At 40.9% G+C, this 18,492-nt stretch overlaps 1 protein-coding gene across 1 annotated transcript; it reads right to left on the bottom strand.

Annotated features, from left to right (window-relative positions):
- Positions 1 to 1,191: 1,191 nt before the first annotated feature.
- On the bottom strand, positions 1,192 to 17,688 carry ADAMTS1 (ADAM metallopeptidase with thrombospondin type 1 motif 1). Its single transcript, XM_089512150.1, has 9 exons — positions 17,060 to 17,688; positions 12,096 to 12,442; positions 10,595 to 10,727; positions 9,284 to 9,451; positions 7,500 to 7,786; positions 5,953 to 6,139; positions 5,667 to 5,842; positions 4,613 to 4,788; positions 1,192 to 3,358 (listed from the first exon to the last, which is right to left on the bottom strand). The coding sequence occupies exons 1-9, from the start codon at positions 17,676 to 17,678 to the stop codon at positions 2,617 to 2,619; spliced, it is 2,835 nt and encodes a 944-aa protein (XP_089368276.1). The 5' UTR covers positions 17,679 to 17,688; the 3' UTR covers positions 1,192 to 2,616.
- Between the last annotated feature and the right edge of the window lie 804 nt (positions 17,689 to 18,492).

The following is an 18,492-nucleotide window of genomic DNA, read 5'->3' as shown; positions in this document are numbered from 1 at the left end:
TGGTCCAATAAGATACCATATTTGATGGCTATCAAAAGCTGAGAGATCAAGAAGTTTCAAGAGGTGCATATTTCCTGTCCCTTTTTGATAAAGCTAATGAAATAGGGTAGAAGTTTTTCAATGCCGTATCTTGGCCTGAAACCATATTGAAACAGATCAAGATGTAGAGCTGGATTGAGATTTAGGAGCAGGCAACTGGACTAGTAGAAACAGACTTATCAGCACCCTCACTTATGGCACCCCTCATTGTGTATAAAAATGCTAGCAACCCTGGGGATGAACTGCAGTGTTAGGGGTACCACCTCATATGTGTGGGATTCTTCTGAATATGTGAAAGCAAATCCTAGATTTATCTCATAGAATTGTATATGTAAGTGTGAATTAAATATAATACAATTAAAATACTTGCACACTGATTTTTTTTTAAAAATTTTAAACCCATAACACATTCTAGTTTTCATCACACTGGCATTAAAAGTGGTTAAGTGTTTCTACTTAGAATCACCAGTCAGAGAAGTCTGATTGTGGACTACATTCCTGATTAGCAGTACAATGGCAGACTGAAATACAAAAGTACAGAAACTGCTTCTTTTAGCAGGCTGTTCAGGTAAAGCAACTCAAGGGATCAAATATTATCCACTTTTCCACAGCAAGACATTCACTGATGTGTTGAAAACAAATGGATTCAATACTACAAAATGCCTTATCTGAATGACTGGCCATGTAGTTAGGTAGCTTATCTAAGCTTGAATATGTTTCTCAGCATGAAGGCTTGATTTTGATAGGGACCCAGATCTTCTGTACCCAATAACAAGCTAGGTGTTATGGATGGCACATGCCAACAGGGCATGAGAGCCAAAAGGCCTCAAGTCAGCTCCATTGTGTGATGAAGTTATGTTTGCACTACAGCTTTTAAAAAACCCCAAACAAAGCCCAAACCCTATGAGCATGATCAGTGGCTATAATGATTGGAAATTGTCATCGCAAAAAACAAAAACAAAACCCTTTTCTAATTTCGATCATTCCTATACTGATACCCCTATAGTGTGAAGAGCTATAATGAATTATGATTAAGTCATAGCCATTGATAAACTTCACAATAGCATTTTTTATAAACATATGGCCGTTCATATCAAAGAAAGAAAAACTCCACGCAGTTTCCAAAATTCATAGTGTTTATTATCTCTAGTATCATATTATATTGCATAAATACTCTATCCTTGTTATACATCTTCTTTTTTAAAAAAGTGATAACTTAGGAGATCATATTAGACAAGAAATATAAAAATAAATAGGTTCATTATATGCATTTATTACCAATTATAACCCTTCTCAGAAGGGAATTTAAAAATACTTATAAAGTATGTATCCCCAATAGTAATATATTTTACTATATACATATGGAGAGCCATATTTTCTCATTATCTATAGCCTAGCACATACATTTTTTTAAAAAAAATATGCAGGTATACTGCTGTGGATGGACCTGCTATCCATCAGCTTCATCTTCCCTGCCTTACAAGTGTCTTGAGCAGTATAAAATGATTGGGTGCTGTCAATTAAGAGATTTTCATCCATCTGTAGTAGATAGTGTGTTACTGAAGAATAGTAAGTTACTAATACCAGTACAAAGCAAGGCTACAGACTGATAAGGTGTTACTGTATCACAAATGGCAGCATATTAAGATTACATTTTCATGAAGAACCTAGATTTCACAAAGAAACCAAACACATGCAGGTGCTCCAGTGCTAAACATGATTTCACTGGAGTGCTTTTGAGCAAATGAGGCATGAAGCACAAACACACACAAAAGGAACACAAGTCCAGGCCAACAAGAACAGTATGTGGCTTTGGAGTTGTTACCATTTTAACTCTGCAGGCAGAGTGTAACAGCTGAAAAGAAAAGACATCTCATTAAATCAAATCATTAATTGTTACTTTAGCCATTCAGAGCACTACATTCTAATCATCAGGAGACTGAACAAGCAGCCATGACTGTACTTGCTTACTTCCTGATGGAAAACATAATCTTACTGTTAAATAAAAAAACCAACCCTATTTTCTAAAATGATAGCAGCCATGAAAATAAAGTTTAAGATTTTTTTTCAAATAGTGTGGTTGTGTTTTCTTTGTGAGGTAGGCAACACCCAACTAATATTTATGCTTGGAGAAAAACTGTCTTTCCCTCTCCAACTTTGATCAAGAAAATGATTTTATCAGTACCACAACACAAAAACCAGAAGTTTAAAAAAAAAAACAAACAAGAAGGCTAACCCCAGTCCTCACTAAGAGATCAAAATGTTTGTTTAAACTTGCGTTTGCTGCCTATTATTTTGTTTAATTTTTAACAGACTTAAAGGAGGAAACTGTAATGCCTTAGGACTGTATCTGCTAAAAATGAAACAGCTAGTGACTCTCTTGTCATTTGATCAGATTTTCAGTTAACAATGTGGTTTGTTATGATTCAACACTATCTATCATTATTTGCACTGTCCCATCTCAGTAAATCCACTATGAATTTTCTCATATTAATTACAGTTGCTACTCTCATTTTCAGTGCTTTGGTTTGAAAAATAATATATAATATATATTTAGCTTTCCCAACCTGTTCTGGTTTAGCTGCAGTTTGTAACATTGCAAAAGTCTATCAAATGTTTAGGCTTTTTTGAAAGTTCGCAACTTTCATGTGACATTACCGCACCATCAAAGGAAAGACATTTTACTAATCTCTTCTTGAAACCTTTTCCACATGTCTTAGAACAGGATGACCAGTCTCCCAGCTGCCACCGCGGACATGGTGTGTCTGCACATGGGCGGACATCACTGGGCTTGAGTTCTTTTGCACAGTCAGTGGAAGGCTGTCCACTAAGGTCTCTACATACTACAGACCTTCTCTGCCAACCAGTACCACATGACTTAGAACATTCCCCCCATTCTTCAAAAATCCATTCAGATGAAATTGTCTCCTTGATAGCATTGAATGATTCAGTCTTCTTACTGGAAGGTTTCTCAGAGCCTGGCTGTACTGATTTCTTCATAAAGTAGGTATATTTGATTTTAGGTCTAAATGAATCACCCACAGTAAGGACCTGTATTGTTAACGGTTCTTTCAGAGGACTGAAGCTACGAATTCTTTCCAAAGAGGCAGATGAGCCACTGTATCTTAAAACACTGCCTTTATGGGTAATGTCTAGCTCCAGCGTTGATAGTGTATAGTCACCATTGAGAATGTAAGTGCCATCAGCAGCTTTTATAGCAAGGAAGCTACCATCTTGTCTTGCACCCCTGGGATTGCGTTGCTTAACTTCCACATTTGTTGCTCCAGCTGGAATCACCACAACATCATGATAACCAGGTCTACAGGAGAAAAAGAGAAGCAGCTGAGTTTCCAAGCATTTCATTGTGTATTCAAAAAATCACAACAAATACAAGAACTTAGATCGAATCTTCATAGTTCCTTTATGAGCCCCATTAGAGCTGTAAGATCATTGGCAAGGCTCTTCTCTCTATCCCAGCAGCTTCTCAGGCTCATTTGATGGGAACAAGGCTGTTCTGTGGCTGTTCCCAGACTTTGGAACTTACACCCAAGAGAAGCCAGGATTGCTCTGTCTTTGCTCTCTTTCCTTCAACAAATCAAAATATTTTTATGCCATCAGGCTTTTACAAACTTATTAGAGTTGGGTTTTTAATGCTGTTTGGTGCTGTTTTTAAAGTTTGTATATAGACTTTTAATGATTTTTAACATTTTAATGCCTAATGTTTTAATATTATCAATTGTTCAATAGTTTTTTAAATCTTAAATTGATACATTAATGTTTTTGCATAGATTTTAATTTGTATTGTTTTAAATATGTTGTTAGCTGCCTTGAGTGACATTACTGGGAGACAGGCTGAACTGATGATGATGATAATGATGATGATGATAGGTCCATCACCAGAGTTTTCAACTTGGTGCTTTCAAGGTATTTTGGGTTACAACTCTTATCATCCATGACCACACTGCCAAGACCTACAGGTAGTCCAAAAAACCTGAAGATCACCAAGATAAGGAAGACTGCTGTATACCTCCACTATGTAGTTAATTTTATAAGGCAATACTTAGAGTATATACTCATCTATATGTCTAAAAACCTATGCCCAAAAATTGACACCAAAATCTTAGGTCAACTTATTTATGGGTCAGTATGGTAATGTGATACCAGCTCTTTCAGATTGCCCCATGCAACTTTCTGTCCTGAGCCAAGCAGATAGAGTCCTTGGTGATTGATTGATTGCTGTTTGTTTAACAGTCTCTCTCCTGTCACATGCTTCCCTGTCTCAGGAGTGAAGGCTGAAACACTGAAACCTCATATTGATTGCTGCTTTCCTTTTGCCACTTGCATACACACACTGAAGAAGCCTCCAAGTTTTACACTCAACCTAGCCATGTGTCATGTCAAAATCCATATTTTTGCCCCAAAGCTTGCCCTCTGCTTATACATGAGGTAGACTTATAGTCGAGTATATACAGTAGTCCCTAAACTGAATATAACTGTTTTACAATTTTAGTGGAAATACATGTGCATGCTATCGAGCAGGTTCAAAGAACACAGCAAAAGTTTAAAAGTGCACCTGGAACTAGACAGCATCCCAGACACCTTCTTGCAAGAAGACCCATTGCCTCCACAGACTCCACATTTATCAAACTTCTTATTGGAGCCTATAATGCGATCACATCCAGCTTTTACGCATTGTCCCTGGACACAGACTGAAGTGGAATCTGGGCTACATAAGGTTCCATCCACCACCTTTATAAAAATAAAAACAAAACAAAAAAATCCATCATATAGAAAATGTGATAAGATTATAATAAAATTGAATAATATAATTTTATTTATAGCTTGCCTTTTCACGGGGGAATGAAGGAGGGTTACAACATTATCACTGTGTTTAAAAACAGTGGGAACTAATCCAGTTGATTAAGCATTATTAACTCTCTGGTTTCAACAGAAGTTCAAGCATATAATTAACTGGTCCACTAAATAAAAAAAAAGGAGCTTGACTTTTGCACCCATTGACTGTAAAATGCTGCAGTTTTCTCTCTTTTTGTAGTTTTTGTGGTTAACTGGTGTCCAATATATAAAAAGTAAACCAGAACTACTGTAGTTTATAAGTACAGTTCAGAAAACCTCACAGATCTAGCTGTGAACAAGCTGAAATAGATTACCAAATCTCATATTTGAACACCAGGAATCAGATACAGAAATGGAATGACTATGCATGCAATTTTTTTTACATTGTTTAAATTAAATTGCAAGAGGAATTACAGTGTGCCCACATCATATGCGGGGGCATTATACACTGCTTTCAGCATATGCTGAAAGAGTTGGTGTTTCTTCCGGCACCATGCGCCAGAAGAAACAATTGTACATGCGCCCACTGAGCATGTGTGCCACCACCACACACCGCTGCGAGCATACGTGTTTTTTGTTTTACATGGGTGTGTGTGTCCGGAACAGATCCCTCGCGTAAAACAAGGGTGCACTGTATAAGAGTACAGTCATTTTAATGCAAGGTTAAGTTTAATATTAGACTGCCTCTTTCCTCAACCTCAACAGTCATAAAAGACAACATCATATTTAAAACTTTTTATATGTATCATACACACATCCACATTTACACCCACCTTAGGTTGAAGAACAAAGAAATAACCAGTGCCTTTTGCAAGACAAACAAGTTTGCATCTGTCTTTCGGAGACACTCCAGCAAACTTAGGTGTCCATTCCACTGCAGGCCCAGTTCCAAAATGAGATTTGGAAATATCATTGTGGGTCTCACACTGTTCCTCCCTGAATGTTTTGCCTGCAAACAGAAAATACAGTTTTAGGCACTGGAAGGCCATCTTTCATTTATTATATTACAATGACTTGGGGTTTTATTTAACCATTATGAAATTCCCTGTAAAAAGTTACCTCCATTGTCTGGACAGTCTTCAATATTACAGGATCTGTATTGTACTCGCTTGCCTTCACAGTATTTCCCTCCATTTCTTGGAACTGGATTGTCACACTCTCTCAGTGAATACTGCACTCCACCACCACATGACCTTGAACACTCTCCCCAAGGTCCCCATAAGCCCCAGCCTCCATGGACAGGGGTCTACATTTGGAAACACAGAAACAAACACATATTTTAAAATATTTTCAAAAAAAGCATTAAAAATAAGAAATGTTGGACTGTAGTCTTATTGTTTATTTATTTTATAATGCCATTAATCCCTAAATAGCATGCTCTATGGCCAGGCTCACTGGGAATTTTTGCACTTGTTGTTCAAACAAGTTACTTTCCAAACTCTTTGACCTATCAGGTATGAAAGGTCCATGGTAGAGCTTATAACTGAACATATAGGCCTGTTACAGACAGCCAAAATAAAGCTGCTTCGAGTCACAGTGGAGGTATGGTGTTTCAATGATGCATGCGTCCTAAGAGTCCAGAAGTTGCACCAAAGCCACACTCCAGCCCTAAAGACTGGAGCGTGGCTTTGGTGAGGCTTCTGGACTCTTAGGACACATGCATCATTGAAACACCATACCTCCACTGTGACTCGAAGCAGCTTTATTTTGGCTGTCTGTAACAGGCCTCACACAACAAAACAAACTATACACAGCAAAACTTCAGAAATCTGTTGATGATTTACATTTGTGTAACTGGCTTATGTAAGTAGTAAGTAACCTGTGTAAGCAGTTCTCAGAGAACTTCTTATGCATGTACTTCTGAACTGCAAGAATGCATTTGTTGTGCAAGAGTCCAAAATGTGCTAGAAAAGTGTAGGGACACAGTTTCACCCTCTCCTTACTAGCTTAGTCCCTTTGGTTCTCTTACAGTCCTGTGAAGCATTAAAAATGTGTGATGCTACACTATTTCTCCACATATTATTAGACCACATACTGTACACACTTACTAGCAACTAAGACTGATAAAACCTTGGGGCAAAACAGATGGCCTCAAAGGAGTGGCATCACGCTGCTCCTTTAATCACCAGATCAGGGCCACAGCAACCACATGCCCTGATCCAGCATTTTCCCGGCTCAAAAGGAAGTGGCAAAAAGCCATTCCTTTTTGAGCCAGGAAAAAGCTGGCTTTGCTGTCGTGGCTTTTCAGTGTTTCTGTGCTACAGCGCATGTAAACACTGTGCTGCTGAAACTCCATAAAACTGCTGCACGTGAGGTCAACCATGTAGTTTCCTGGCAGTATCAGAGCATGTGGCATCTAAATGCCGTGTTCAGACGTCACCCCGACACTGGCGCAAAGGGGAGGGTCTGCTTTGCCCCTTTGTTCTGAGAAAACACACTGTTACACTAGGTTAAAATTATAACAAAAATGCTTAGGTTGCCCTAAACATTGAAACATGGATGGCCCAGAATATCTTTTTTAGTTTAGCCATAACTCTCAGCTATTTGTACACATAATTACTCCTGATGCATACTATTTACATTTAACTTTTTAAAAAATTACTTACATCATAATGCTCCTTGTTTGTTTTGTTAACACACTTGCCATTCACACACCACTTTCCTTCTCCACAAGTGGTGCCATCAGCCCAAGGGAAATGTTTAGTCTGGCACACAAGTAATCCACCAGAGGTGCCAGTACACCACAAAGTTGTACATGTGCTGGCCACATCAGGACAATGCTTGGAATCTTCTCCAAATGTAAACTGACATTGTCTGTTGGCATCGTACAATGTTCCAGGAAGATCAGAAGGGAGCTGAATAGGCTTGTGAGGCTTGTCCAGCAAACACTCACCTGAAAAACAATGAAAAGAAACTTTGTTACAAAATTAGCTTGTCACGGAATCATAATTTGTGTTTTCTTCAAATAAGGGTAGGAAAAGTGTAACCTGCCATATATTGTTGGATTGAAGCTCCCACCAGCCATAGCCACTACAGAAATGTTGGACGAAGGACAGACTGTTTTTAAAGTGGGGGAGAGGGCAGACTCAAGACTGGTTGAATTTTGTGTACTCATATGTATGTATTTTACAAAACAGTAAAAACACAGAGTACAGGGAATCATAATCATAATACTGCCAGCTAAAACAGTTAACAATGTTAAAGAAAATGACAAAATAATAAATGAAAAATTATAAAATTGTATAAAACATAAAATTAATGTATCACGGAAAGAATAATATATATAAGGCCCTATTAAGCAAATGCAAATAGGGCTATAAACTAGAGCACTCAGTGAGTTCAACTGCACAAGAGTCTTGATGTTCTGATCCTTCCTGCCTGATTTTGTGGAGTGGAGTGGGGCTCAAGCACCCCTATCCTTGTTCCATGGTCTATGAGCTAGAGGAAAATCATCTAGGGGGGATGCATTTTGCCCATTCTTGTTTATATAATGCAGTATGATGCAGTGAATACAGTATTAGATTTAGACATTAAAAAAATCCAACTAAATGCCTGTAGAGCCATGAATTCAGAGATAGCTGTGAGCTAGCTCTTAATTCTGATATTCCATTATGCAACACTGACTGGCCTTAAAGCATTGTTGTGAAAATCAGTGAGAGAATGAGTGGAAAGGAAGATTATATATGGCTATATACTAAGTCAGATTATTGCTCCATTTAATTCATCATGATTTAGTAAAGTATTGCCTACCCTCACTAGTATCTCTTGAATGTACAGCAGGCCCTTTCCTTACGTGAGGGATCTGTTCTGGATCCTCCTGCATAAGGGGAAATTGATGTATGCTCACACCCCTTTGCAAACAATGGGGCGCATGTTCACGGTGCGGGGTAGTGCGTGCGCCATTGGCATGCATGCCATTTCTTTAATTGTCACGCAACTTCAGCATAAGCTCGAAGCCACATATAGTGCATATAGTATGGCGCAGATGTACTGTATCAAGCAGAATCTTGCAGCTCTACCTGGGAACACTAAGGACAGACTCTAAGATCCTGTTCCCCAAAAACATGAAAGAAGAGATGTTCTTTCAATGCAAGGCTATCCCAAGGCCCAGCTTGTACACTTTGTGATCTCATTCTATTGGCCAAATGCGTTCATGAACTTTATTGGTAGTACATGAAAATACCACTTTTTATTAAATACCTTAGTATTTAGTATTCAGACACACACTGCACATAAATATGATGACTCCATTTAGCTACCATAATAATGTAAAAGTTACTTTAGTTAGGGAAATGTTACTTTTTTCTTTACTAAACTCCCAGAATCTCCTAGCAGCATGATCAGGGATTCCTCAGATTCTGGATGTCAGAAAAGAAAAAGTACAACTTACCATGTCCATTATCCAAAAATGTAGTAATCATATAAGCACTGCATGGAGACCAGGGCTGGCTTCGATCCAAATTGGAAAGCATAGATGCCATCATGTGGGAGTCTCTGTTTATGCCATTAATACCAGCACATTGCTTTGCATCATCATGGGACATACTAAACACATGGCCTTTAAAAAAGAAACAGTAAAGGTGAGGAAAAATTGTAATATCTTCCATATACATTAAAGTACTTTGAAATCATATACTCCTGTCTGATCTGCCATTCTTTGTACCCAGTCATAAATATATGCTTCTATTTATCATAATATGTATTGCTGCAAAAGAATGGTCACATTTTGGGATATTATACTGGCATATCTAGTGAAAATAAAATAGTGAAGGGGAAGATTCCCAATCTGGGAAAAATGTGGGATAAAACAAACAAACAAATAAAGTAAGTCAGGGTTGGTAGAACACCATTTTAACAGTTGCTATTGAAAATATATGCCAACTTTAAAAATAAAATTCTATATTTCTTTTTAAAAAATGTCTGTTTGGTAATTTAAACTTAAGAGTTTTCTCTGAATGAAACCAAAGTGCACTTTTCAATCCCTACAAATAGGACCCAGATTTTCAAACACTGCTTCAGTGAAAACAAAAGATAGATGAGAAGAGCACTGCTTATTACAGGCTGTATCCCAAATCAAGATCAATTTAAAGTGGGACATTTTTTTCGAGTAAATATGCACAGAATGGCAGCCTGACCCTAAGTGAGCCTATCTGCAGTCAATTCCATTCATATCAGTGAAAGTTTAATTTACTTTAGATCCCAGAACTAAGTATATGTATTTACTTTCTCACAGAGAAAACACTATCTGAGTGCTAAAATTTAAACAAAAGTAATTTTTCTTTGTGTGTGTGTGTGTATGTATGTTGGTGTGGGGGGCAAAGTGTTCTTTGTTAATGTTAAAGAAAGCTATTCATCTATTTTGGAGGGTTGGGTAAGGTGAGGGAAATGAATGCTTACAATCTGAATGAGTTCATTTTGGGGGGCTTTACTCTTTTAAAACACTTAGGTACACACAAACATGTGGGGGGGATGAATCCTCAGGCCTTTTGGATGGTCAAGTGGTCAGCCACCACCTGGTCCCAGAACTGAATCCACAAGCACCTCACTCCTGAAGATCATTACAATATGTACCTCAATGAGAGCTAGACCACAGTAACAGGAAGAACTCTGCTGATTTAATACCTTAAATATATAGCAATATATATAATGCATCTTTTAAAACAAATAAGCTTGCCACAGATTTCCCCTGAATCTCAATTACCTAATTCATGAGTGGTTGTAAAAGCAGCTTGCAAGCCATCATCTTCTATGACAGAGCAACTGCGGTTTGGATCGCAAGCAGTTCCCACATCAGCCATCCCAAGTGTATCACATGTCTTGGCACCACAGAGATCCTACATAAGGAAAAGAACCAGTTCCATTATTAATTAGGTCAGGAGTTTAACTTTGGCAGGAAAAAACTCTTACTTTGGCAAACTGCCTCTCCTTATGGAAAGAACATTAATATGCAGTATTTCAACAGGTATAAAGATAATTCTTTCTTGGAAGACACACAAGGACTTGCACCAAGGAATAATATCACTTTGCTGCACCAAACAACTGCAAACTTGCCACATATTATGTATGTAATTCAGTAGTGCCTGGTTCCTATTCAGATATTTTCAATTATCAGTTGGTTAATAACCCCTCAATTCAGTCGAAGACAGTCTTTCCAACCTACATCTTACACTTGTGTGCCAACGAAGACCTATCTGTAACGTCTTGTGAACTGGTTCAAGGTGGATAAATCACTTCCCTTAGAGCAGAAGTGGGAACTGTATGAACCTGTAGGTCCCAGCATTTCTCACCACTGGCTATGACAGCTACAGCTGACTGAAGTTACAGTCCAACAACTTCTAGGTATGGAAAATGTTGATAGCATCAGCTAGGACAGACCCATTGTATAGCAAGTGTTGTCTCACTATTCAACAAGTGGTTTAATGGATCCATTCTAGTTATGATTGGCAAGAGGATTCAGCCCCCAGAGAGCCACAAAATTCCCCTCTTTAGCTTACTGCATTGCTAATTTAAATAGAAGAAAACTGATTGTTGAATTTGGCATATTATGCATTATTTTTGTGCCTTATTTTTAAGTGCACAATAATGTCTCAGGAAAATGCAGCTGGTCAGAATGCTGGTCTAAGCTTTGGAAGAGATGGATTTTAGCTCTCACTAAGAAGTGAAGCTCACTGGATGATCTTATTTCTCTCTCTCTCTCAGCCTGTTCTATGTCTCTAAGTGGTCATGAGGATAAAATGTGTGTGTATGTAGGTGGAAGCTATGCATGTCACCTTGAGTTCATCAAGGAAAAAGCAAGGTATATATGAAATTAATAAAAAATAAGCAAAGAATAAAATGTGGCATTTAATTTGAAAAGGTTGGAAGAACTGAACCGAGAGTGTGCCTGATCAATCCATGAATGAACTCTCTGGTGCTAAAGACCTCAGAAATAATTCTTGTGAACAGTATAAATGAACCGATTTTATTTTAGAACACCATTTTGTTTTAAATGTTACCAAGCTTTTCCAAAAATATATTCACTGAATGGGTGGTTTAAGGAAGAAATTTTATTTGTTACATTTCTTCAGATATCAGAAAAGTTAATTTCTTTGACCACAGCTTTCAGATTCACTAGCTGATATGCTGGTTAGAGGATTTTGGGAATTTTAGTCCAGGACCAAAAGTGTGCTGGCTGCAGGATCACTGGGCTTTAATTCACTTACCTGTCTGGTAAAAAGAATTGCAGTGTCATAGTGCTCTGCATGGCGGTCACTGGGAGGGTTGTGTTGCTTTTGCCAGTTGCAGAAGTTCCTTAAGGTGAGAGCAGCATTGGAAGACACATCTGGCCCCTTCTGTTCATCATAGATGACCATTATTTTCACAACAACCAGGTTAATGGAATTCCGGATGCTGGGATGCTTGTACAATTTGGCAGCCACAGACAGGAGTGTAAGAAGGTAGTGCTTCAATCCACTGCCATGGAACTCTGCCATAGACTGGTCTGCTACAAGCAAGGTTTCCACATAGCGAGGGCTTGACACAAACCTTTTCCTCCTTGTGCTTCTATTTCCTGTTATTTTTAAAAAAAATAGAATTACTACTAATTGAGAACATGATTACTTCTCAAAATCTATAAACTGCCAAATAAACCAGCAGCAAAAGCTGCAACTATAAACAATTTTTAAAGGCAAAGATGAGATAGGAATTTTAAGTGGGAGCTCAACAGTGTTGCATTCTTGCGTGTGTGTGTGCATGTGGCTTTTTAAGGCTTAACAGTGTTAACACTTTATGGTTCATCAAGTCCATTCCTCTGATTGGTTACCCTGAAATGATTCCACTGAAGACTGCTGTATATTCTGCTTTGCTTCCACCAATAAATCTCCAAGTACAAGCTTGGGCAAAGATTCAAATCCTTGGAAAAAAGGCTCTCCCTGGACTAGACCAAAGTCTCATCAATGGCATGGAGCCACTTTGTTTATTATTTATTTACTGAACATATCCCTCCTTTTCCCCCAAAGTGGGATCCAAGGTGGCTTTGATGTGCATTACATGTGTCCACAACATTCCTATGTGTGCCCATGCACATTGTTTTCCCAGAAATGGCACACCTTTATAACCACAACAGATGATTTCTTGGCCTGCAATTCCTGGCCTGTGTAGTACAGGAAGAGTCACTGCTGGAGAATTCTTGCTCCATTGCTAATAATGGAGGAAGCTGGGAGACAGGTTTCAGATTATTTCCTTGAAACACACATCTACATCTGGTACTTTAGAGATGCTTCTCCAAGTCACCGTCCCTTTACAATATGGAGAGGTCCCTCCCAAGTTTTTCTTTCTTTAGCACCTGACAGGGGTATAGCTATAAGAGGGAGAAAATAACAATATTTTCTTATAAGAATCCAACCCCTCCGATTAAATTTTCCTTGGGTTCTTAAATTTCTAGCACTGCAGAAAGTAAGACACTCAAAAATGTTGACATCTAGAACTCTTCTATTTGCTGTGTATGTATTCCCTTGGTAACTTTGCTGCCTTTTTGCTTTAAATGTCTAGACTGTATTTTAAATGCTAAAGTGATGGTACAAATTACTGGAATGCCAAAATTTGGGGATCTGGAAGAAAAATGCATTGGTGGCTCGAATTCATCTCACTGGGTGACCTTGGGCAAGTCACACTCTCTCAACCTCAGAGGATGGCACTGGCAAGTCCCCTCTGAAGAATCGTTCCAAGAAAACTCAGTGAGAGGTTCCCCTAAGAGTTGCCATACATTCAAAATGACTTGAAAGCACATAACAACAAAGTGGCACTTTTGAAAAACTACCAAAAAACAAAACAAAAACAAACAAACTGGAATTACACAAAAGAAAAAGAATGTATGTGTAACCAGGAATAAACATTCCAAGCAGAGCTTGAACTAGAACTAAAAAGGCAAGACTAGCCTTAAATCTCCTCTCTGGCCCGCCTCTCCTATCATGAAACCTTACAGATTATGTCATGCTGGCACCGGGTATCAAAAACCCTTGACTAAGATTGGTGGGGCTCCACGTGGAAAGCAGAGTGCAAGAAGAACTGTCTCTGCCAAGCCCTTGATTGCTTGTGTGACCTAGTTCTTGTGACCCCACTGCACTGTTTTCTATGCTTCAAATAATGTGCCCTTGTCTTACTTTAACTGCCTTTTCCTCTGCCTTCTCATTGGCTGCATGAGATATTAAACAGCCTTCATTCATAAGCACTGCCTGGGCTGCAACCTCCTTCACCGCCTTTTCCGCACCTGTGTCAAGGCACTGGCTGTGGATATTCTTTTCAATGAATGAACTTAGTGTAAGGCAGTGGTCACTATTTAGGATGCTTTTGTATGAACAAATAACAGCTTCTCTCCTCCTCTGCATATACTTAAGGATATAGTAAACTTGATTCAGTACTGATTCCTCCCCCCCAAGAATAGCTTTCAGTGGATTTTTTTCATGGACTTTTAATGGAATTGTCTATGAATCAAAGCATTTAACTCGTTTTAATTGAACACTGTGTGCAAAATTGTTCACAGATAACACATTTCAATATTTAGGACTCAAAGAACTAAATCCTTTCATTTATTTTAACTAAATCACATTGCACCGAAGATGTGTACAGCACATTCCTGTTTACTCAGAAGTCAATCAAACCTCCTTTTTCATGCAGGAGTGGGAATTGATGCATTTCCCCAGATGTTGTTGGACTGCAATTCCTAGCATTCTTGTTCAGTGGATATGCAGTGGCTAAGGCCAATGGGAGTTATAGTTCAACAATATCTACAGGGCTGTATGATCCCACCCTTGTTGTTGAAAAGGTGCTTAGGTCTACTAACTGTATTTTTCTTAATTGTGCCCTTAGACCAAAAACGCTGTATTAAAGCTACAACCCTATCCATATTTCCTTGGAAGAAAGGTCTTATTTAAACCAGTGGAGTTTATTTGCCTGAAAATATATACAGAATCAGACTTTGTGCTCTGCTATGCAGTTCTAATTACATTCCACTTAGCTGCTCTCTTCAAACTGCTGAATGTTAGAGCCTTCTCAATACTTTCATCTGAGATTATGTCCCAAATTAAAAGATCGGTAAATTATATGTTTTAACTGCCTTTAGGATCTCAGTGCCTGCCCTTTCCATTCATATTTAGCATCCTTACAATGGTCTTCTCATCAGATGAAGGGCATTCCTCTGACTAAATTACAAAGCGATTGCCTTGCTGAAGGCTTTCATTGTGGAGGGGCAATGGAGTAAATACTTTGGCTGGACTGGAGCGTGGCTTTGGCGCAGGTTCCAGACTCTTAGGACGCATGCATCATTTAAACAGCATACCTCTAAAGTGACCCAAAGCAGCTTTATTCTGGCCTGTTTGTATGGGGCCATAGGGATCATAACTGTGCACCTTAGTACTTTGCCTGCCTATTTGGAAATTGGTCTTAAAGCTACTTGGAAATTACATTTATTGCAAGATGCAGGACTTTGAAACCAACATGCTTAGGATCAGACCTAAAGATACGCTTTTGAGGATCTCACTCGGTCCTGGGTTTGGTTTGACAGTTGTTCATAATGGGAAGAATGGGAAGAAAAGTGGAAGCTACTGAAAGTAGACACACCCCACTCACCACAAACGGACACCACAACATTGATACCACAACTGCCAGAGCTCCATTTTACAGAATTCTGGGATCTATGGTTTGGGGAGGGAGAGGTCTCTGCTGGTTCAGGGCCATATGGAATAGAGAGGGACTTCTAAGTCCTTTGCAAATCCTATAGTTTTTTTTATAAATGATTCCAAACATTTCCAATCTACTGTTTTTGGAATCCACTTTGGGTCTTATCTTGGGAGATATGAAAATGAAGGCAAACGAAGGCATAACAAATGGTGTGAAATAAAAATAAATAAATAAATAAATAAATAAAAGGGATCCAGCGTAGAGTACTGGTTTGTGCATTGGACTAGGTCCCTGGGCGACCAGGGTTTGAATCCTGGCTTGGTCATGCAAACCCATTGGGGAACCTTGTCTGAGTCACTCTCTCTCAGCCTCAGAGGATGGCAATGGCAAAGCCCATGGAGGAAACTTGCCCCGAAAAAGCCATGATAGGTTGAAGGCTTTCATGGCCGGCATCCATAGTTTTTTGTGGTTTTTTCGGGCTATATGGCCATGTTCTAGAAGAGTTTCTTCCTGAGGTTTTGCCAGCATCTGTGGCTGGCATCTTCAGAGAAAGATGCCAGTCACAGATGCTGGTGAAATGTCAGGAAGAAACTCTTCTAGAACATGGCCATATAGCCCGAAAAAAACACAAAAAGCCATGAAAGGTTCCCCTCAAGTCAGAAACGACCTGAAGGCACACAACAAACAACAACAACAACAACAACAACAACAACAACAACAACAAGCTGCCTTGGGTCCCATCCTGGGAGAAAGGTGGCATATAAATGAAGTAAAATAAACAAATAACTGGAGTTTTGGGATGGATACCTAAGTGCTTTAAGTGCCAGCTGGGCTGCCAGTTCCCTTTCCCAGCTCCTCCTCCCCTTCCCTTTCCTGACTCCAGACTAACCAAGGCATCCCTGCAAGTCGAAATGTAGCCTTGGGCCATTCCAAAGCCTCAGAGGAGGAGGAGGGGAGTGCTCAGCTCGGCGCATGCGCGCCACGCAGCATCCCACTGACTCTCTCCTCCCCCCCCCCCGGGGCTCCATGTCCTCCCGCGGGGCTTTAGCAGCAGCCTTCGCTCCAGCAGAACGGGGCAGGGAGGGCGCTTGGGTCCAATTCTGATTCTTTATACTTACCCAATATAATAATAATAATAATAATAATAATAATAGTATAATAATTGTTTTAGTAGGTTGACGCCCACCTTGAATAATTATTTTATAATAATAGTAATAATGGTTGAATAATATATCATTGAATAACTGTAATTATAATTTCAATAAAATATAAAAATTATATATATATATATATATATATATATGTTGCATGATATATTATATAATAATACAATAGATAAACTTATATATATATATATATATATACACATACATGTATACTGCATGATATATAATATGATATAATAATGTAACATATGTAGTTATTACATCTAATACAATATCATCATAACAATCCTAGCGTTGGAGTCAGTGGCTCCTTGCCCGAAGGGTCTCCTGAGGGAGCGCCTCACCTGGGCGAGTCCTGGGCTCCTCCACCTGCAGCTGCCCTCCTTCCTCTCCTCCTTCTCCTTCTCCTTCTCCGTCCACCTCACACTTGGCCCTTGCTCCCGGGGCAGGAGAGCTGCTTCTCGGGCGCCGCCTGAGGACGTGGGGCTGGAGCCGGCTCTCTCCCTCTCCTTCTCCTGGAAGGGGGGCAGCGGAGTCGGAAGGCGAGGCGGAGGCGGCCTGGGCCGGCTGGAGGAGGTACTCTTCCCCGCGGAGGTAGAAAGCCCCCCGCATCCCCCCGCAGAGGCTGAGGGCCACCGCCGAGGCCGGGTCTCGGTTGACGCGGCCCGAGAAGAAGCAGCGGCCCAAGGCCCCGGCAGAGGAGGGCTGCTGGGCTTGGGCCTCTCCGCCCTTGCCTCCGGGGCGGCGTCCCAGGGACTGCAGGGTCAGCCCCGGCGCCAAGAAGCTGCTGTCCGGCCGCAGCTCCAAGCGGAGGCTCTCCCCGAAGGCCTCCAGCAGGTAGAGCCCGGAGCCCCGCAGCCGTCGAGGCACCACCAGCGCCACCGCCTCTGCTTCTGCTTCTTCTTCTCCGCGAGCGGCCAGGCAGAGCCCCAGCAAGAGCCCCCACAGCCCCCCGGACTTCATGCTTGCCTCCGAAGGAAGGAGGAGGAGGAGGGGAAGTCCTGGCGCGAAAAGAGGAGAGAGTCCGGGGAGAAGAGCCCCAGCCAGGAGCCCTCTCGGTCCCGGGGAGGCGAGGGGAGGCTGGCTTCTCTCCCTCCGAAGAAGAGCCAAGCGGAGGAGGAGCAGCCTGTCGGGGCGCCTGAGCCGTCCGCCTCTCGAGAGCGAAGAGCCAGGCGCTCCAAGGCGGCCCTTTATGGCCCTCGCCGCCCCTCCTCCGGCGGCCCTTGGCCAAACTCCCCGCCCGCCAAGAAGAGGAGGAGCAGCAGCAGCAGCAGCAGCAGCAGCAGCCCAGCCCCGGAAAGGAGGGGAGCCAGGCGGGCGGGCAGGCAGGAGAAAGGCCACCACCAGAGCCCCGCTTCTTGCCCCAAGGCGCCTCCCTGGGGCCAGCCTCGCCTCGCCTCCCCTTCTCTTGCCAAACCGTGGCTTTCCAGGACAGAAAGGAGGGATTCCGAGGCCAGGCCTGGGACATCGCAAGAGCAGAGGGCCCAGGCTGCCTCCTTCTTCTTGCCATTCATGGCGACCCAAAGGGGGCCTATTGTAAGGTTGGGAGAAAGGTTGCCCCTGAGGCTGAGAGCGTGTGACTTGGCCAAGGTCAGGCAGTGGTTGTCTTGGCTGAGTCAGGGATTGAAGCGGGTCCCAGGGTCAGCAGAGTCCAACCCCCCAACTGCCACATCGCACACAGCAGGCCAGGTGTTTTTTTTTAAAAAAAGGCCTGGGTATCTAGTTTCTCTTCATCTACTCTTCCTCCTATAAGTGTATGGATAATTACATAGGTTAG

This window comes from Sceloporus occidentalis, unplaced genomic scaffold, assembly GCF_023333645.1.
Source record: "Sceloporus occidentalis isolate IW3139 unplaced genomic scaffold, rSceOcc1.0.p SCAF_2, whole genome shotgun sequence".
Lineage (NCBI taxonomy): Eukaryota > Metazoa > Chordata > Lepidosauria > Squamata > Phrynosomatidae > Sceloporus > Sceloporus occidentalis.
Note: the sequence above shows the minus strand (reverse complement) of the source record. Positions and strands in the feature narration are given on the sequence as shown.

Bases quoted from the DNA above. Each gene is read 5' to 3' on its own strand.
- ADAMTS1 (XM_089512150.1), bottom strand. From the start codon at position 17,678: ATGAAGTCCGGGGGGCTGTGGGGGCTCTTGCTGGGGCTCTGCCTGGCC. The intron at 12,443-17,059 runs GTGAGGCGCTCC...TAAAAATAACAG, and splicing joins GGAGCCCAGGACTCGCCCAG to GAAATAGAAGCACAAGGAGG. The intron at 10,728-12,095 runs GTAAGTGAATTA...TTCCTTATGTAG, and splicing joins CAATTCTTTTTACCAGACAG to GATCTCTGTGGTGCCAAGAC.